The following is a 22,502-nucleotide window of genomic DNA, read 5'->3' as shown; positions in this document are numbered from 1 at the left end:
AATAACCTTTTTAACTTTTTATAAGCATCCAGAATCGAACTGTACCGATGTTTCTGTTTTAGCCGATGTAGCTAGCTAGCCTCGCTTGGAAGACGCTGGAAAGTTACACAACTATGTCGCAGTGCATCTTGGGAGATGTAGTATTTCGCTTTCGCTTTGAGTTAACAAAACATTTCCTAAAAATATAAACAGTAAAATACTGGTTTAATAATTTAATTCTTAAACACTGAGATAAAAGTAGAACGCTTAAAGAATTTTTTGTTCTCTAAACCTTAATTGTTTAAAACCCTAAAAAAAAAAAATCTAACTTTTTGTTCAGAAGTATTTATTTGTAAACATTTTTAGTATTTAAATATTCTTGTAATAAACAATTAAATGTCTAATATTTAGTTGTTTGCAAATTTCTAATCAATCATGTTAAAATAATCCTGGTAAATAAATTGTATTATTAGTTATTATAGTTATTATATATACTATATAGTTATTAGTTATTATACAAACTTAACTAATTACTCAAATAATAAATAAAACAGTCTACATTAATAATGTAACTTATTCATATGCATGTTTTAAAATATTTTGCAAACAAAAACAATTATATTATCTGTGGTGCTGTTACAAAATGTTAGTTTAGTTCTGTTTATTTTATCAGATTTGTTTTATAAATTATACTTTATAATTAAATTAAAACACAGGTTTAACAACTTTATTTATTTTCACTTTTAGCTCTACTTGCTTTAGAATGTAAAAAGTGTTTTTCACAAAATTACTTTTTATTTTATTATTAAAATGATTTAATCTGATCTGAACTGCTTTAATAATTATTTTTAATACAATAATATATTTAACTAAAATGATTATGAAGAATTACATTATTCTACTAATGTTTCCTAAATAATCAGTAAAATGAAAGAAAAGTCATAATTTTATTTTTTATTTAACTGTCAAAATTATTTAACATTTATAAATCGTTAAAATAATTGTAATTGTTTAATTTTGATGAGTAATTATGAATAAATTGGATTAAACTGAATTTATTTTGTTTAAAAGTTTCCACAATTTTTTTTCTTTCAGATGAAAAAACTAAAGAAGTTCTTACTTTTTTCTTTAAATGTAAATGATCACTTTAATACGAAACAGAATTGTTAGACATTTTTTATTTATTATTAACACTTTTAATAAATTACTTCTTAAAGTCATTTTTGTAATCGAAGCTGAAGGTCTTTTATTTTGACAGGAGAGGAAACAGTAAGTGAGTTCACTGTGACCTCCGCGGCACCTCCGGTTTATTTTCGCTTTAGTTTCCTGAATTAAAAGATTTTTGTTAAACAACATAAAAATGTTGTTTTCTGCTGTAAAATAATTAAGAATATTTTTCTTTCAATAAAAACACTTTTTACAAAAACTTTCAGTTAAAAGGGTCACAAATGTATTATTATAGATAATAGGTCACAATATTATTATAGTAATAATAACTCACAGAAAATAAGAAATAAATATTTTACATTGTTATAATTGTTTAATTTAACTACCCAGACATTACAGTTATTAATCTTAATGTTTATTTTGCATGGTTAAGCTTTTTTAATGTCAATTTTTTCATTACTGTTTTATTTTTTGAGCATTATTTATAAAGTAATAATAACACCTGCAAATATTACAATTATAGTAAAAACAAAATTATAAAATGACTTTAAATGTATTCAATTGAATTAATGATGTTATAGTATTTAATACAACAATTTAATAATGAAAAAATCAATTAAATAATACGAATACATAAAAGGACAGTTGTAGCCTAGAGGTTAAGGTACTGGACTAGTAAGCAGAAGGTTGCTGGTTCAAACCCCACCACTGCCAGGTTGCCACTAAGTCGCTTTGGATAAAAGCATCTGCTGAAAATAAAATAATCTTATAATAATTTAAATACAGACATAAACAATAGTTTATAACTTAATAATAATAATAAAATATTTTATAGATTTAATTTACTGTATTTTTATTAATTTAATTTTAATTTTGATACATTTATAATTGTATAATTTTGTATAAAGTGATAATAAATGTTTTATTCAGAAAATATTATAAAGTAATATATACACATAAATATTATAATAACGTTTTTATATAATAATATTTTAATAAAAACATTTTTTGAGGATTTGTTACACTGCAGAAGGGAAACATCACCGCTAGGTGTCGCACAGATCTCACTAAACTCCACACACCTTCACTCCTGCTCTCAGTTAATAAAGCTTCTGTACATGTGCAGGCTGGCAGCAGGGTGTGTGGGTGCTGCACCATGTCAGGGTTTGGCGGAACTGGGTTTGATCTTCGCACCAGTCACTCTGTGCGAGGAGTATAACATTCCTCACTGTTTTTGTGTGGCTTTTTCAGCTGAATAAACACTTATTATTTTATATTTATATAAACAGTCCTCTGCAAGAGAAACTGACAAAAACTTTTTCATTTTGCAGTACACTCACCAAGGAACTACTTCATTAGGAACACCTTTACATACATGATTATTTTGTAAGCTACACCTACCACAAAGATGAATTTGTACTTGTGCAGTTACTGACCACAGCCTATCTGTTGTTCTGCATACTTTCTCACCCTCACTGGACCCCATTTATTAATGAGAAAGGCCCCCTATAGGACCCCCATTGACCAGATAATGTCTGGGTGGTGGATCTTTCTCAGCAGTACACTGACACTAACATGATAATAAAATGGAAGTGTGTGTTGACCTAGTATGACGCAGGTGCAGCAGTGTTGTTGGGATTTTTAACCACCTTAAGATTAGCGCTCCAACCAAAAATATTAAGCCAACGGTATTCTTTGGTCAGTGGGGGTCCGTTTAAATTGATAAATTGGGTACAAAGAGTGACTGGGTTATAGTATATCTACACATCTGTATAGCAGGTGTAGTTTATGAAAAAAAAAATCAATGAATATATGTTCCAGACAGGTGTTCCTAATAAAGAGCTGGGCAAACATATTAAACATATTTAAACATATTTTATTCCCATTTTTTAGCTTTAATTAGGTGTAAGAACAAAAGAAATAATTAAATAAGAAGATTGATTGATTGATTTACTTCATTGATCCCGAAGGGAAATTGCGGTGTAGCAGCCAGCAGCAATTACAATTTTACAAACGTCACACAACAACATTACAATAAGGTAGGAAAAAATAAAAATTAAGATATTAAATCTAAAATGTATATATAAAAAAAGAAAAATAGAATATAATAATTTAAAAAATAAGAATATAAAAACATCTAACAGAACAAAAACTAAAAAGGGGGGCTAAAGGTGCAGTTACAGACTGTGCAATTTAAAAGCTTTTGCAATTTAAGAATATAATTAATAGACATATTAATTAATAAATACATTTATTAAGGAAATAAAATGAATTAAATTCACCTTTGGCAATCAAGGTGGGGTACAGGTTTTATAGTGCGCATGCGCACAGAGAGCATTGCGGTCTCCATGGTAACCGAGGGTCAATAAACAGAATGAAGCTGAAACGACTGCATATTCGCTACTTTCCTCCAGGTACAAAATCTTCATATAAACACTATAAAATCTCATTTTTACTTCTTGTTCATTAGATCTATGTGTTTTATTGAAGCATAAAGGTAATTTTAGTGACTCTAAACTTTTAAAACTGTAACTGTGAACAGAACACGAGCGAAAACTTGTAAAAACTTGTAAAAACGACGATTTTTATTTATTGTAGTAAAACTGCGTCCATTTATTTCTGGAAAACTAAGCGAAAAAGGTTTAATTTACAGGTTATTTATTGGTCTTTTTAAACGCAGATGTAATTTATACAAAAAAAAAGATTTTGGTAAACTGTACGGAACACTGTTACTGTACGCTACATACTTTTAATACATGAATAATAAAGCAAATAAAGCAAATAAATATGATTTAATGTTTTTAAATTTGTTTTTTTTTCTGCACCACTGAGCAAATTTAATACTACTAACAATAAAGTATTAATCAGTGTTAAATACAGAACATTTTGTGGACACCCTCCTATTAAGTGAGTTTCAGACTTTCTTCACCTTCTGAAAACAGAAGTATAAAATTAATGATATAAAGTAAATGACATGCTTCCAAAGAATATTCAGGGAAGGCCATTTCCTGTTCCATTATGGCTGCCCCTCCCCATCCCAGTGTGCCAAGCGTAAACTGGTGAGTGCCTGCAGCTCCTCAGACAGTCAAGGAACTCACTCACTTACTCACTCACTTACTCACTCACTTACTCACTCACTTACTCACTCACTTACTCACTCACTTACTTAACCTCTTATCCAATCAGGGTCGAGGGGGGTGCTGGAGCCTATCACACAGACACGCATACTTACTACTACATCTACACACACACATTCACCTATAGGGCAATTCAATGTTTCCAATTAACCTGACTGCATGCTTTTGGACTGTGGGAGGAAACCGGAGCTCCCGGAGGAAACCCACACAGACACAGGGAGAACATGCAAACTCCACACAGAAAGGACCCAGACCGCCCCACCTGGGGATCGAACCCAGGACCTTCACAGTCAAGGAACACTTACTAATAATTGCTGGCAGAAACCTTTCTTTTACATTAACAGCATTTAATTCCCTAATGTTACAAACACAAAGTTTAAACAATCCCCTAAACAATTAAGAAAAAAATAAACACTGCATGTCTCTACAGTAAGTAGAGTAGTAGTACAGTTGTATTTCCACATGACATGTTTAATTTGGTGCTGTATGTGTTATGTGCAGGCATTATCCTGGACTATGAGAAAGGAGGACAGCTGAGGAGCAAATCCATCGACCTGCTGCATCTAACACCACTGTGAGAAGTTATTACTGAATCTTATTGTTGCAATACTGTGATTTTAATTCTGGTACAGTGGAACCTTGTAACTCAATGTCCCCTAAACTTAAAATCTTTAAAACTCAATTTGTACCCTTAAACTCAACATTTCCCATAAACCTTTTGTTTTTTTTAATTGATTTATTTAATTTCAAAGTAACAGTGAACAGCTGCTTTGTTCAGCGCTCGGCTTGAGCGGTGCAGTAAAACGTCATCAAAGTGTGAATATGAGACGAATCTGCATTTGTGTGGAATAACCGTCAAATCCAGTGTTACAGCTCCACATGTATCTGTGTTTATCTGGATTTTCCTCCCTGTTTCACTTTTAAACTTGTGTTACAGCTCGAAAAAGCTGAGAAATCGTGAGAATCAGCTTTTTTTGAGAGTCTAAAACGCTTATCGTTCAAATAAAGCTTAACGTGGTTTCATGTATTAAAAGAAGGAGACAGGAGCTCTAAACTTCTCTTCATTATAATAAGTTCTCTCCACTAATGAAATTCCTCACTCGTTGTTTTAGTACAATAAGTCACGTTAAGCTTTGTGCAACAGTTATTGATTTTTAACTGTTTTTAATTGTATTTCAGTGTTTTTTATATTATATTTGTGTTATTTTCAGTGTATAAGTGTCAAAAACAACCCCATTATTTTACATTAGCCTAAAATATATGCAGTTCAACAGGACCATGGACGCATTAACAGGTTTCTCATACATCCTTATAAGAAAAATACCTTGAAACTCAACACCTTTAAAACTCAACGCCACTCCCAGAACCAACTGACATTGAGTTTCAAGGTACCACCGTACTACAATATGCATTTTCACTGATGTACCTGAAATAAACCAAGTTCTGATAGAGCATGATGATACAGCATTCCTTATTACAGACTAATAAAATGAGCTGAACAAAAAGTGCAAAACATGAAGAAAGAGAGAGAGAGAGAGAGAGAAAGAGAGAGAGAGGGTATTTGGGAAGCTTTTAAGATAAGATAAGACTTTATTGATCCCCTTGGGGAAATTAACTTGTTACAGCAGTATAAAAGAAAGGTGGTAAAAACAGAAAAAAATACAACTAAGTGAAGAACTTTGAAAAAAGAAGCTGCTAGACAAAACTGCATTGTAATTCTCCTTTTTGAGCGGACCCCACAGATTCACATTCTCATTGTATAGCTCCTTTGGCTTTTACTCTCTTTGCTCTCTTTTATACTCGGGTTGTCATACACTGTTGGACTGAGTAGGAGCCTGGTGGAAATTCAGTTTTCACCTTTAGTCTTTTATCTGATTTTACTTTCCTGTGTGGTTAAGCGTTTTGCAGGGGCCTTAATGCTGATACCCCTGTGGGTGAGCTCATGTCCACCTAAGCTTTTGTTTCTGAGTGGAGGGATTGTGAGAGTGGAGAGTACTCCCGACTCTAATGTGCTTGTTTATCTCTTCTATCATTTCTTCACTTCAGGCTGTGGATTTTGTTTTGGTTTTCTTTTGTGTCTCTTTTCAGTTTTTTTGGGCGCTTGTTCTTTCTACATTGTGCTTGTGGTTTATTAGTGACAGTACTGTTCTACCTTGATTAAATATCCTGCAAATATTGTTCATATATAATATATATCATTTATATTATTCATATATTAAGACAGACTTTACCTGCTGTGCCCCATTAGAGATTAATAAACTTTTAATACATAAATTAATAAATACACTCACTCACTCACTCACTCACTTTCTTAACTGCTTATCCAATCAGGGTGGTGGGGGGGGTGCTGGAGGCTATCCTAGCTTTTCAATGGGCACAAGGCACACACTAAAACCCTGGATGGGACACCAGTCCATCGCAGGGCGGACACACATACACACACACATACACACACCCATTCACCTATAGGGGAATTCAGTGTCTCCAATTAACCTGCATGTTTTTTTGGACTGTGGGAGGAAACCGGAGCTCCCGGAAAAAACCCACGTAGACACGGGAGAACATGCAAACTCCACACAGAAAGGACTCGGACCGCCTTGCTGTGAGGCGACAGTGTTACGACAGTTGAAAAACGATTAAAAACCCACCTTTTTACTAAACACTTAGGCTGACTGTACTTATTTACTAACATTTTGTTCCATTCTTTTCCATTTAAAAAAAAAAAAAAAAAAAAAAAAAAGCCTTTTAACAGGTTTTAGCAGATTTGTGTTCTTTGACTGTTGTTTACCTAAACTTGAGAAATGAAATGTTCACTATAGAAGCACTTCTGTAAGTCGCTCTGGATAAGAGCGTCTGCTAAATGCCGAAAATGTAAATGTAAATGTTACCCACCAAGCCACCGTGTAATAAGTACATTTTAATAAATTAGTAAATAGCTGATAATTCTGATGTCACTTTCTCTGTGTATCGTTACAGTACTGATGTGGACGAGCTGTTATCAGAAATCAAAAGAGTGGAGCCATTAATTACAGAGTCACGAACTGATCAGATTAGAACGCTGATAAAACGATTGCAGGATAAACTCAGCCAGCCAGACAAGCGCAAGTTCCACCTGTTCAAGGTAAACAATACACACATCTGTACACACAACTAGTTCTGTTTCCCTGAGGTTCAAATATGAGATGACACTGATTACTACACTGATGACTATTCATTCCCGTAGTCATTCATGAGCAAGAGAAGATCACAGAGACAGAAATAAAATGAAAAAGTGCTATGCTTCATAGACCAGACGTCCACCAATAGAGTTTAAATCTGAAATGCCTTGAGAAGGACATATTTTGCCCCCACACAGAGTAAAGGGGATGGTTAGAGAGGCAAACAGGATCTTCAAGACTTGCAAAAAAACAAGCATAGCATTGAGCATTTAGGGTCACCAAGGCTTGAAATCCATAATTAGACACCATTTCCATGTCAGCAATCTGTTGGGAAGACCTAACACAGCCACATATGTAAACATCACTAGATGCTTCAGGACTCCTGTAGTTAGGTGAATTAATTAAAAATAGAGCATTTTGGTAACAGGCACATGAGGTAGATCTTGAGGTAGCTGTTTGGGTCCGGTTCCTACCTGGCAACCTTGTTAGGTTACATGGTATCATGGATTCAAGTCAATTACCTGGAGCTTATCAATACAAATCAGAATGACTTTGTGAAGAAGCTAAAATGGCAGGTGTAGCCTAGTGGTTAAGGTACTGGACTAGTAATCGAAAGTTCAAGCTCCACCACTACCAGGTTGCCACTGTTGGGCCCTTAAGCAAAGCCCTTAACCCTCAATTGCTTTGGATAAAAGCGTCTGCTAAATGCCATAAATGTAAATATAAAATAGAGTCACAGAAAGAATCTGCTTTCTTCTGCGTCTGAGGCAATTATTTGTCCTTTTCTGACTTCAAGCAAAGGGTAATTTACTTTCTGATTAGAGTGAGATCATGCGAAGTAAAAAAATTGAAGCGAATAGAAGAGATCAGAGTAGATAAGAAGTAAATAGAGGTGATGAGAGAGGAGATAAGACTGGAAGAATCAAAGTGAGAAGAGAATCAAAGAGTGAAGAGAATTGAAGAGAGAAGAAAGGAAAGCAGAGAAGAGAATGGACGCTGTAGAGATGATTTTATGAGTTCTGTATGAAATTAGACCAGCACAGCATGTGAAGATGCTTATGTTCGGAAATCATCATTTATTTTAGACTGTGCCTAATGTTCCCGTCTCATTTCTTCTAAAAACATCCATCAGCCTAATAAATGTAAACGAGGTTTTTAATTTATAACATTTCAGCTCATTAAAATTAAACACCAGGTTTACAGATAATTCATTAAGTCTGGTGATTAGATTTTTATCTGAGTATAAGAGTGATGGACTTATTTACTTTTTAGTAAATATTTACAGTTGAACTGAAATAGACATTTCTTTTAAAACTTGTAACTAGATTTTGGAACATGACTGCGCAAATACACTTTCACTCAGTCACTAGATTATTGGTGAGGTAGAGATCAGAGATGGGGAGCACACAGCGACTTCAGACTTGACTCGGACTCCTTTCAAATGACTCGGAGTCGACTCATCAATCGTAAACAACAAGAGTCGCTGGCGTCAGCATGTGTTAACATTAGTTACATGTGACAATTATATATATATATATATATATATATATATATATATATATATATATATATATATATATATATGTATATATATGTATATGTCATTTTTTGCTCTCTAATAACGCTCCAGCCGTCTTAACCCGCACGCACACAATGGGTAAATGTTACAGCCAGCTTCCGGCATAGTGATGAAGCGTAGCTCCCTACTCCCTACACAGTTTGAAGTTCACTTCATTTGAACATTTTCGTTACCTTTGGATTGGAATCTCACTTAAAATGGTGGAATACCCTACGTAGTACACTTCACAGGAACAACTGGGGTGAATGAAACGCTCCTACAGAATTGGCGCTAATGGTTGAAAGAACCGCTTTCTGAACCAATCAGACCTTCTGATTGTAATTTTTAGTAAGAAATGCTGTTATTTGCATTTATTCAGTTTGCATCACACAGATGATGTGTCAAGGAAACGCCTGATCGGCTTTCTAACGAGTTCGTGTTTTACTTCACAACCGTTTGGAGGTTTTTAATTATAAGCACATTTACAAAATAACGGATTCTATTCCTAATGGGACACACGCTGTTATAAATTTAATAGCATCTGGAAGAACATAAGCTAAGGTAAGCAGTGGTTATGATTTTTTTGCTGTGTGTGTCACAGCCAAGTTTTTCATACCAGACTCGCCTAATTATTTTTTTATGGAACTCACTTTGTGCAGGGTGGCATTGCTATGCTGAAACAGGAAAGGATATTCCCTAAACTGTTGTTTTTACATTAAGAATTTCCGTCAGTTAAACTAGTAAACCCAAACAAACCAAACTAACTGGATTTCTGTTATATTATTTGTCTGGCAGACTGTGCAGTTGGTGTTGATGTCACAAATTGGATTAGTGCTCTATTGATTTAAGAGAAGAAATAAAAAAAAAGGTCAGGGCCACAGCCTATCATAAACTGCTGACAGAAGGCACTGCTGTAAAACAGATAGACCTGTTAAAGCTTCTCCACTGTTGTTTTGTGTTGTGTTGTGCATCTTAACCAAACACAAAACTGAGATACCAAGACCAGAGATAGGGCTGACCAACAAGCATCAGAGATTGAGAATGCTTTATTTAAATCTACATAGCATCCAATCCACAAAGCTGGATGCTTACTGCTGCTTTTTGGTTGACGAATGCCAAAACACCTGGAAAGCAACACCTCTGACACCAAATCAGTGGGACCAAACTAAACAACTGTGAGAGTTTTTGTTCTTTGTAAATGACCCCTGACCTAATCTAACACCGGTCTTCTGTTCTCACAGCAGTGGTGGTATAGTGGTTAATGTACTGCACTGTTGTTTAAAATGTTAAGTGTCTAAGCACCAACCACTGCCTAACCTTCCCTGTCGAGCCCTTCGGCAAGGTCTTTAGCCCTCAGTTGCTTGGAATGCATCCTGTATTAGATGCAAGTCACTTTAAAATTAAAGAGTCTGCCAAATGCTGAAAAATGCCTAACCCAGCTGTCAGTCTGCCTAATGAGGAAATATGATTAATCACTCCAGAGAATGTTTTCACAGAGAATATTTCACATGACATATAAATATGTTGCTTTTAGATGCAATAAGTGCTGTGACTAAGTACTGATAATTTTTAAATGGTCCCTGTCTCTGTCTGACCACACCCACTTTGAACTTACGGAGCCAGACAATACTACTGATGCTGCCACTGCTGTAGTACCACCTTTGGCCATGGGAGACAGTTTATAAGCTGAAAATAACTGATGGACATAAATTAGCTATTCATGAATATCAATTGGAAATGAATGAAAGCAGTTAAGCTCACCACTTCACCACATTTCCTCTCCATCCATCACTCTCTCACTCGCCCACTCGTCACTTTCTGTCTCTCTCGTTTTGTGTCTCCAGGCACTTCAGGCTCACATCCTTCCCCTCACCAACGTCGCTTTCAATAAATCAGGGTCGAGGTGAGTTTATCTTCACCACTCACGTTTACCTCATTCACCTCATTCCAGTCATCCCACATGCCCCTCTCTCATCTCTCTCTCTCTCCTCTGCAGTTTTATAACCGGCAGCTATGACAGGACGTGTAAAATATGGGACACAGCATCTGGAGAAGAACTGCACACGCTGGAGGGCCATCGAAATGTCGTCTACGCCATAGCTTTTAATAATCCCTACGGGTAAAAATTATTATTGTTGCTGTAACTCCTCACCCTCTCTGTGTGTCAACACTAACCTCCCTCACAGATCCCAAACGTCCTAATTTATACTCTATACACTAATATGATCTAAACACTTCCCCAACACTTCATTAGAAACCTCTGTCTGGAATGCATATTCCTTGATTGTTTATGTTACACCTACTATACAGATTTGTGGATATACTGTAAGTCAGCTGTTGCTCTTTACAATTCGTCACTCCCTGTACCTAATTTATAAATTTAAACTGACCCACACTGACCAGAGGATGCTGTTGGATTAATATTTTTGGTTGGAGCGCTATTGGCGGCACGGTGGGTAGCACTGTCGCCTCGCAGCAAGAAAGTCCTGGGTTCGATCCCCAGGCGGGGCGGTCCGAGTCCTTTCTGTACGGAGTTTGCATGTTCTCCCCGTTTCCTCCCACAGTCCAAAAACATGCAGTCAGGTTAATTGGAGACACTGAGTTGCCCTATAGGTGAATGGGTGTGTGTATGTGTGTGTGTGTGTGTGTATGTGTGTCTGCCCTGCGATGGACTGGTGCCCCGTCCAGGGTGTTACTGTGTGCCTTGCGCCCATTGAAAAGCTGGGATAGGCTCCAGCACCCCCCCGTGACCCTAACTGGATAAGCGGTTAATAAAGTGAGTGAGTGGATCGCTATTCTTCTACAAGCATCAGCACTGAGGTGGTTAAAAATCCCAACAACACTGCTGCACCTGCCACATACCAAAACAACACACACTACCCACTACTACTGCTGATAATGATCCACCACCCACACATCATCTGGTCATTAGGGGTCCAGTGGGGGTGAGAAAGTATGCAGCGCAACAGATGGACTGTGGTCAGTAACTGAATAAGCACAAAGTTCATCTTTATGGTAGGTGTAGCTTATAAAATAATCAATTAATGTATGTAAATGTGTTCCTAATAAGGTGCTTAGTGGGTGTATGCACAACAATTGTATATAACATAATATATATGTAGTTATATTACTACTATTTATTTGGAGAACAGGTGACATGATGCATGCAAGTGTAATGTAGTCACATTTTACATGAACGCCAGACACGTTTTTTTTAATTAATTGCGTAGATGCATCGTAAGAGCAGTGTGTAGCGTGTTCCTCTGTACGTTACTACAACTCTGTAGGGATCCGTCACCAGCGTAAATGTTGTGAATGAGGTGGAGATTTACAGTTGCACTTACGAAGTGGGGGGATTGGATGTGTCTAAATTATATCCAAAAATAATCTACTACCTGAATACAATGGATGATGTAATTTATTAGCAATTAACTGTCATTTTAAACCTTTGAACATCAATAATAATGATAAAATCATTCTAAAAATGTGCATGAAATGTGTGTGTGTGTGTGAGTGCTTCTGATAGAACATGATGTTGTTGAAATAAGGTCCCAGTCTCCTGTATTAGTTTCCTGTATTAGTAGTAAACACCCGCCCAAACACTAGCCTAAAACATACCTAAACACCCGTCCAAACACTAGCCTAAAACATACCTAAACACCCGCCCAAACACTAGCCTAAAACATACCTAAACACCCACCCAAACACTAGCCTAAATTTAACCTAAACACCCACCTAAACACTAGCCTAAAACATACCTAAACACCCACCCAAACACTAGCCTAAATTTAACCTAAACACCCACCCAAACACTAGCCTAAAACATACCTAAACACCCGCCCAAACACTAGCCTAAAACATACCTAAACACCCGTCCAAACACTAGCCTAAAACATACCTAAACACCCGCCCAAACACTAGCCTAAAACATACCTAAACACCCACCCAAACACTAGCCTAAATTTAACCTAAACACCCACCTAAACACTAGCCTAAAACATACCTAAACACCCACCCAAACACTAGCCTAAATTTCACCTAAACACCCACCCAAACACTAGCCTAAAACATACCTAAACACCCACCCAAACACTAGCCTAAAACATTTTTAAACACTTGCCCAAACACTAGCCTAAATTTCACCTAAACACCCACCCAAACACTAGCCTAAAACATACCTAAACACCCACCCAAACACTAGCCTAAAACATTTTTAAACACTTGCCCAAACACTAGCCTAAAACATACCTAAACACCCACCCAAACACTAGCCTAAACGTACATAAACATCAACCCAAACACTAGCCTAAAACATTCCTAAACACTTGCCCAAACACTAGCCTAAAACATACCTAAACACCCACCCAAACACTAGCCTAAAACATACCTAAACACCCGCCCAAACACTAGCCTAAAACATACCTAAACACCCACCCAAACACTAGCCTAAATTTCACCTAAACACCCACCCAAACACTAGCCTAAAACATACCTAAACACCCACCCAAACACTAGCCTAAAACATACCTAAACACCCACCCAAACACTAGCCTAAATTTCACCTAAACACCCACCCAAACACTAGCCTAAAACATACCTAAACACCCACCCAAACACTAGCCTAAAACATTCCTAAACACTTGCCCAAACACTAGCCTAAAACATACCTAAACACCCACCCAAACACTAGCCTAAACGTACATAAACATCAACCCAAACACTATCCTAAAACATACCTAAACACCCACCCAAACAATAGCCTAAATTTCACCTAAACACCCACCCAAACACTAGCCTAAAACATACCTAAACACCAACCCAAACACTAGCCTAAAACGTACGTAAACACCCACCCAAACACTAGCCTAAAACATACCTAAACACCAAACCAAACACTAGCCTGAAACATACCTAAACACCCACCCAAACACTAGACTAAAACATTCCTAAACACCTGCCCAAACACTAGCCTAAAACATACCTAAACACCAACCCAAACACTAGCCTAAATGTATGTAAACACCAACCCAAACACTAGCATAAATTTCACCTAAACACCCACCCAAACACTAGCCTAAAACATACCTAAACACCCACCCAAACACTAGCCTAAAACATACCTAAACACCCACCCAAACACTAGCCTAAAATATACCCAAACACCAACCCAATTACTAGCCTAAAACGTACATAAACACCAACCCAAACACTAGCCTAAAACATACCTAAACACCAACCCAATTACTAGCCTAAAACATACAGAAACACCAACCCAAACACTAGCCTAAAACATACCTAAACACCCACCCAAACACTAGCCTAAATTTCACCTAAACACCCACCCAAACACTAGCCTAAAACATACCTAAACACCCACCCAAACACTAGCCTAAATTTCACCTAAACACCCACCCAAACACTAGCCTAAAACATACCTAAACACCCACCCAAACACTAGCCTAAAACATACCTTAACACAAATGCTAGAGTAAAACTTACCTAGCGTAAACTTACCTAAACACCAACCCATAAAAAATGGAGCGCAAACACTAGTGATTGCCATCACTGCTAAACTTACTGTTAGCATTTAAAGTTTAATTTTTTTACACAGTTTTAATTGTTAAGCTAATCGCTGATCACACACACACACACACACACTGCCAATTTGTATGGATTCAGGCTGTCATGTGGGCTGATGTCATTATGTATGTCTCTCTCTCTGTCTCTCTCTCTCTCTGTCTCTCTCTCTCTGTCTTTCTCTCTCTGTCTCTCTCTCTGTCTCTCTCTCTCTGTCTTTCTCGCTCTGTCTCTGTCTCTCTTTCTCTGTCTCTCTGTCTCTGTCTCTGTCTCTGTCTCTCTCTGTGTGTCTCTCTCTCTCAGGGATAAGATTGCCACAGGCTCCTTTGATAAGACGTGTAAATTATGGAGTGCCGAGACAGGAAAGTGTTTCTACACATTTAGAGGACATACTGCTGAAATCGTACGTCTCACACCTTCCAAATCACATGTTCACCAGAGCACTCATCACAATGATCAAACATTCCACTAATCTGCTTTTATCAGCAGTCTGAAATTCAGCACTCAGTGTACCTGTGTGTCCTGTTTCAGGTAACATCAGCTGTGTTTACATGCAAAGATTTTGTCCAGTCTGATTAAATTCACTCTGATTATAGATTCAGACTGAGGTGTTTAAACTCTACTCAACAATCTGATTACAATCTCTGTTTACATGCACGCTACATGCAATCCTACATGCTACATGCAATAGTGGGACAGTGGCAGCCTAGTGGATAGAGCTTTGGGCTATCAACTGAAAGGTTTAGAGTTCGAATCCCAGCTTTGGGCCCTTGAGCAAGGCCCTTAACCCTCTCAGCTCCAGGGGCGCCGTACAATGGCTGACCATGCGCTCTGATCCCAGCATTCAAACGAGCTGGGATATGTGGAATGGAATTTCATTGTACTGTACATCTGTATATGTAAATATGACAAATAAAGGCATCTATTCTATCTATCCAACCCAAATGACAAGCATACACCATGATTTATAACCTCGAGTGATATCTAACCATATCTAACTCTAACCCTGAGTGTGTGTCTCGTTTTTAGGTGTGTGTGACCTTTAACCCTCAGAGCACCTTGGTTGCTACGGGAAGTATGGACACCACGGCTAAATTATGGGATGTGGAGAGTGGTGTAGCGGTTTCCACCCTGGCAGTAAGCATCACTGACTCTGTTCTTTTTTCATTTTGGGGTTTCAGAAAGATTCTATCTAATGCATTCTTCAGTGAAGCCTGCATTAATGCACTTAGCATCACTTACCTGAGCAGCCAGGAGACAAGTTCATCAACACGCCGAGTGGAAAAGTGGTGCATCAAAATGCAGAATTAAAATAGTATTGTCTAAAAAAATTATTATTTTAAAGCTCAGACAGCTCTACTTCTAACAAGACCAAATGATCCTAATCTAAGAAATCTTTCCAACAAGGGCTAAACCAGCTCCAGCCAAATAATCATGTAAATTCTGTTCAGTTTGCTGTCTGAGACACATGTGTGTGATTAGAAGAGCTCAATTTCTGTCTGAATGAAACATCAGATGAATAAATATTTTACTTTCATTAGTTTTGGAACATTGTGAAATATTCAGAATGAAATGAAGCTGGTGTAGTGAGGGTGAGGGGGGTTGGAAAGTGGCTTTTTTGCCCTGATTAATTTTTTTAATATTTCTGCATGAATCTGCATGAATTTGTTCTTTATGATAAATCAGATATGATAACACTTCCTCTATTACAATAATGATTTTCATTTCACTCCGTATCTTAGGGACACTCGGCCGAGATCATCTCTCTCTCTTTTAACACAAGTGGTAATCGGTTGGTCACTGGATCGTTCGATCACACACTGACGCTGTGGGACGTTCCGTCCGGAAGGTGGGTGGGATCCAAACCTCACTTTATTATTCAACAGAAACAATTACACAGTTAAATCATTTTCTCTCCACTTTTTTGTCCCAGTTTGCATTAGACCACCATCATATTCTTTAGTTCTACTGTCCACATTTTCTTTGTTGACAGGGGTGTTTTTTACTTGAAGGAATCAGTTAATTAAATGTATTTTATCCAAATTATATTTTGTTACAAAGGGTTTAAATAATGATGATGAAAATCCAAACCCAATTATTAGTGTGTAAGTGTGTGTGTGTCTACAGGAGGATTCATACTCTGATAGGACACAGGGGTGAGATCAGTAGTGTACACTTTAACTGGAACTGTTCCCTCATCGTCTCCGCCTCCATGGACAAAACCTGCAAGGTCTGACACCACATTTACTGTAGACATTACAAGCACCATAAACACCATGAATACTATAAACACTATGAGCACCATAAACACCACCAACATCATGAATACCATGAGCACCATAAACACAATGAATTGTTTGTTTATTAGGATTTTAACATCATGTTTTACACTTTGGTTACATTCATGACAGGAACGGTAGTTACTCATTACACAAGATTCATCAGTTCACAAGTTTATATCCAACACAGTCATGGACAATTTTGTATCTCCTATTCACCTCACTTGCACGTCTTTGGACTGTGGGAGGAAACCGGAGCACCCGGAGTAAACCCATGCAGACACGGGGAGAACATGCAAACTCCACACAGAAAGGACCCAGACCGCCCCACCTGGGTATTAAACCCAGAACTTTCTTGCTGTGAGGTGAAGTGCTACCCACTTAGCCACCGTGCCACCCCCATCATGAATACCATGTGCACCATAAACACCAGGAACAACATAAACACCATGAATACTCTAAACACCATGAGCACCATAAACACCATGAGCAACATAAACACCATGTGCACCATAAACACCATGAATACTCTAAACACCATGAGCACCACAAACTTCACAAAGACTGTAAACACTATTAACGTCATGAGCACCATGATTACCATAAAAACTATTACTTATACTGAACTAATGCGAATTGTATGTTTTTTTAAATATATATGTGCATGCATAGGTGTGGGATGCTGATAGTGGGCGGTGTTTAGCGACTTTAGCAGGCCATGATGACGAGGTGTTGGATGTTTGCTTTAATTACACGGGCCACCTCATCGCTACAGCTTCAGCCGATGGTGAGATCTTCATCATCATCCTCATCATTACTGATGTTCTTTTTTCTTTTTGTTTTTACAGATGATGTTCTGTCACAAAACATTCATTCATTTTCTTATCCGCTTATCCAATTAGGGTTACGGGGGGGCGGGACGCCTGTCCATCGCAGGGCAGACACACACACACACACACACACATTCACTTTATAGGGCAATTTAGTGTCTCCAATTAACCTGACTGCAAGTTTTTGGACTGTGGGAGGAAACCGGAGCTCCCGGATGAAACCCATGCAGACACGAGGAGAACATGCAAACTCCACACAGAAAGGACCCGGACCGCCCCGCCTGGGGATCGAACTCAGGACCTTCTTGCTGTGAGGCGACAGTGCTACCCACTAAGCCACCATGCCGCCTTGTCACAAAACATGCTACACTTAAATAAATTGTACTGTTTATTTTCTACTAAAAGTAAAATATGCTTTTATATTGATCTTTATAAAGTGTGTGTGTGTGTGTGTGTGTATGTAGGTACATCAAGAGTGTTTGATGCAGAAAGGTATCAGTGTGTGTGTAAACTGGAAGGTCATGAAGGAGAAATATCTAAGGTACGTTCAAACAATAGGCACCGGTTGTGTCCCAAACCACACAGCACTACTATATAGGTTATGAAAGCAATACACTACCAACAGTACACTTATATATTAGTGTGTAGAATGTGGTTTGGGATGCAACCAGGAAACAATAACAGGAAATAATTTAGTTTTATTCAAGTTTTCTTTGTGTAATGGAATAATTCAGCGTGACAAATATACAATAACTAAGGCAATCAGGAAGGGGGCAAATATTTTTTCAGACTAACATGCATTCATTCATTGTCTGTTTACCACTGCTTTATCCTATTCAAGGTCACAGTGGGTACAATTTCCTGGTCGAAAGGTAGGAAACACCCCGGACAGGTCGCCAGTTTAAAATAGGAAAACACACACGCACACACAAATTCACCCTCACATTCATACCTCACATAGTATACTACAGGAAACCCACACAGACACAGGAAGAACATGCAAACTCCACACAGAAAGATAGTGGGAATCAAACCCAGGACCTTACTTACCAAACCACTGTGCCACCCACATCAACATACACTATCTTAAAATATAAAAGATACAATATATTTCAAATATAGCATCTTATTAAAAAACCCTTTGTTTGGCCGCTCAGGTGGCGCAGCGGTAAAACACACGCTGAACACCAGAGCTGGGATCTCAAATACATCGTATTGAATCTCAGCTCTGCCTGCCAGCTGGGCTGAGTGGCCACATGCACAATGATTGGCCTGTTGTTCAGATAGGGGTGGGATATTAAAAGCCGGATAGGATCTCTTTCATAAATCATAACTAATGCAATTACAACCTCTGCTGGCTGATTGACGGCGCCTGCACAGAGACAGGAAAAGAGTGCTGTCAGGGTGTGTCACTCCATACACGGTGCTGATCTGCACTGCACTCGTCAAAGCGTAGGTGACAAAATGCATACGGCTTCTGCCCACGTGTCGGAGGGGGCGTGGGTTAGCTTTAATCTCCTCAATCAGAGCGGGGATCGGCATTGGTGGAGAGAAAGCAATCGGGCAATTGGACGCGCTAAAAGGGAGAAAATAAATAAACAAATTATATATATATAAAACTCTTTGTCCTAACATGGGTTTCAGCAGATTTGTAATCTTGGACTGTTGTCTTCTTAAACTAGAGTAGAAAAATGTTTATAGAAAAATGTCGCTCTGGATAAGAGTGTCCACTAAATGCTGAAAATGTCAATGTAAATTTCAATAATTAATTAATTTTGCTTAATCGTCACCTCCAGCAGTTCACCACCAACTACTGAAGGAATCCACTCTAGACTTACACTGTACAGTCAAAAGTATGTAAACATCTGACTGTGAGCCATAGAATTCCCATCATCCCATCATTCCCATCATTAATACAGGTTTTTGTAAGCCCCCATCCCCCACCCCACCCCTTTTGTTACCATAAAAGCCGTAACTCTTCTAAAAGATTTTGAAGTCTGTCTGAGAATTTGTACCCATTTAGTCAAAAGAGCATCTGTTTTATAAAAGCAATAAGCCACTCGAGACCGTGTGTTACTGCTATGATTTTATCACAGGGAAAGACGTTTAAAATCGCAGGCCTCTCGTGGCTTATTGCTTTAATAATCAGCAATAAAATCAAACTCATAAAGAAAAAAAATACAAGGTTTAGAGGGACTTAAGCAAACCTTTCAAACAGTATTGAAAGACTGAGATATTTTTTCATGATTAAACCTCATATATCATCACTAAATCAGAATGTACAGCACTGGGGACATGGGAAAACCTCTGCTGTCTAAGAGATAAAAACAGTATGTATACAGTCATTTTATTTTGGGGGGTAGAAAACATTGTGTTTAGTATTTGAAAGTGTTAAAATTTTTTCAGTAAGATGTGTAGAAATTGTATTGTTTAAAATTCACTTCATAAATACAATGATCAGTAATGGGGACACAAAAGGCATCGAATTGTAGGAATGACCCAATTATCAGAGTCTGTTCAGGTCACTGGAGTTTCTCCATAAAAAAAAAAAACATTTCTTTACACACACACACACACACACACCACTTTCTTATTTTCTTGTCCCCAGTTTGTAATTTCCTGTCATATATACTGGTTTGTCATGTACTTCCTGTGTATCTACACCTGTCTCTCCTGCTACATTCGGCTCATCCTGTTCTGACACTTCCTTTTCCTTCTCATTCCGTTGTCATGCCAACTGCATATACTTTTATCTTCTTTCTCTTTCATCCATGCATTCTTCTACTCCATAATGTTCCTGTAATAACACGAGCATCTCTCCATCAGTTTATCTACACACACACACACACACACACACACACACTGACTGTGTGAGGGTTAAACCACTGTTGTTTACACTCACTGGCCATTTTATTAGGAATAGCATATTAGTACTGTTTAGAGCCTGCTTCATCTCAGAACATCTTTGAGCCTTTGATGCATGGATTCCACAAGGTGTTGGACATTACTCCCATTCTACCACATCCCAAAATTGCTCTACTGGATTCAGATTTGGTGACCGGTGTGGTCACTGAGGTACAACAAACCTAATGGAGCCAGTTTGAGATGAATTGTTCTTCGTGACGTGCATCATGATGATGTACTTCGCCATTATGGATGCACCAGGAAGAGTGGCAGTAACAGAACTGGAATGTTTGTGTTGCAGGTGTGTTTTAATCCACAGGGAACTCGGGTTCTAACGGCGAGCGCTGATAAAACTGCTCGTGTGTGGTGTGTTCAGTCTGCATCATGTCTGCAGGTGAGGGATTCGTTCCCAAATCATTTATTCCTCTATTATACAGACCCGTCTGAATTCAGTGAGATTACCGTGTCACACTGTATGACATGATTTACATCAGTTTTACATGAAATGTCTGATGTCTCATGTCCAGTGGGTGTACGGTAAAGGAAGATGATGTTCTACTTGTATCTTCAGTCAGAGCATTTTGGTCTCAGGGCAATACTGAGGTTCAAAAACAAAACTTCTACTATTGGTGGATTTAGCATGAGCATCATAAATAGTAACAGCGCCTAGTTTGCTGTAGTTTTAGCCAATATTTTGGACCCTGTCAGAACTTTCTCATTGTCATAATGATACTAAGTCTGATGTTGGAGAGAACCTCACATTCTGTGTTGCAACATCATTTAGAGTCTGAAATTTCTGCCTTCAACTGCAACATGTACTGTATTATTAATTATTCATACAGTAGTACAATAACAATAATAATAATAGAAAGAAGAAGAATAGTGTATGTGCTCAGGTGACACAGTGCGGATGTGTAAAGTGCACTAGCCCACCCCCGCTGAGATCCCAGGACCCAAGGTTTAAATCTTAGTGGTGCTGCTATACGCTGGTCAGATGACTACACAGAAATGATTGGCAATATCTAAAGTGGGTGGCGGTGGCCAAACAGCTTAGCCATTGGAAGGTGCACTTGTCAGTGCACTCTCAGTGCCGGTTAAAACCCAGATAAAATAAGAAGGGTTGCGTCAGGAGGGGCGTTCGGCGTACAAACTCTTTCTAGGCTAGTATGCACACCAGATCTGCTGTGGTGATGCCTAAATACAGGAGCAGAAAAAATAGTAATAATAAAAACTTAATAATATTAATAATATGATGATGATGATGCAGGTGTTGGAGGGACACACAGATGAGATTTTCTCCTGCGCCTTTAACTATGACGGGGATGCCATCATTACAGGTACACAAATTTAAATAGCACACTTTACTGTGTGTATGTGAATGTCTGTTTATGTTCATGTGTGTCTGTGTGTGTCGGTACAGGCAGTAAAGACAACACTTGTCGGATTTGGCGCTGAGTCTCCACATGAAGAGGACGAGCTGCAGTATTAAAGGATCAGATTGTCTGAGAATGTCCCTTCTTCACTAAATGTAGTTGATTCGCTTTACTGTATGTAGCTACTGTAGCTAATAATGTAGCATCATCTCACCTCTGATGATTTTGTGTAAATAAATGTTTGTGTAAAACTGCTGTGATTCTCCATGTTTATCACCAGTGTCTCCAACCTGCAGTTCAGCAAGTGTTCAGAGCAGTGTCTCTTAACCATGCGTCATAAGGTAAACTCCTTAGAACATCTTCAGTTCTTTGCTGCATGGATGTTGGAATCTCACTAGAATTCATGTTGACACGATGGCATCACATAATTACTGCAGATTTGTCACTGCACATTCATGCTGCCAATTTCCCGTTTACCACGCTGTAAATGATCTAGGTACTGGATTCAGATCTGGTGACTGGAGAGGTCATCAGTAAATC

The 22,502-nt window shown here is 37.9% G+C and overlaps 1 protein-coding gene across 1 annotated transcript; it reads left to right on the top strand.

Annotated features, from left to right (window-relative positions):
- The first annotated feature begins 3,475 nt into the window (after nt 1–3,475).
- Nucleotides 3,476–22,213, top strand: daw1 (dynein assembly factor with WDR repeat domains 1). The gene is made up of 14 exons (XM_063004446.1): nt 3,476–3,560; nt 4,785–4,857; nt 7,260–7,404; nt 10,844–10,902; nt 10,996–11,118; nt 14,880–14,979; nt 15,606–15,713; nt 16,319–16,425; nt 16,704–16,806; nt 17,528–17,642; nt 18,150–18,226; nt 20,891–20,983; nt 21,857–21,926; nt 22,010–22,213. Exons 1-14 carry the CDS (start codon nt 3,521–3,523, stop codon nt 22,042–22,044), a joined length of 1,248 nt encoding a protein of 415 aa, XP_062860516.1. The 5' UTR covers nt 3,476–3,520; the 3' UTR covers nt 22,045–22,213.
- Nucleotides 22,214–22,502: the final 289 nt, after the last annotated feature.

The sequence above is a fragment of the Trichomycterus rosablanca genome, chromosome 11, assembly GCF_030014385.1.
Source record: "Trichomycterus rosablanca isolate fTriRos1 chromosome 11, fTriRos1.hap1, whole genome shotgun sequence".
In the NCBI taxonomy this organism is placed as follows: domain Eukaryota; kingdom Metazoa; phylum Chordata; class Actinopteri; order Siluriformes; family Trichomycteridae; genus Trichomycterus; species Trichomycterus rosablanca.
Note: the sequence above shows the minus strand (reverse complement) of the source record. Positions and strands in the feature narration are given on the sequence as shown.

Bases quoted from the DNA above. Each gene is read 5' to 3' on its own strand.
- daw1 (XM_063004446.1), top strand. From the start codon at position 3,521: ATGAAGCTGAAACGACTGCATATTCGCTACTTTCCTCCAG. The intron at 3,561-4,784 runs GTACAAAATCTT...TGTTATGTGCAG, and splicing joins TATTCGCTACTTTCCTCCAG to GCATTATCCTGGACTATGAG. The intron at 14,980-15,605 runs GTACGTCTCACA...TCTCGTTTTTAG, and splicing joins GAGGACATACTGCTGAAATC to GTGTGTGTGACCTTTAACCC.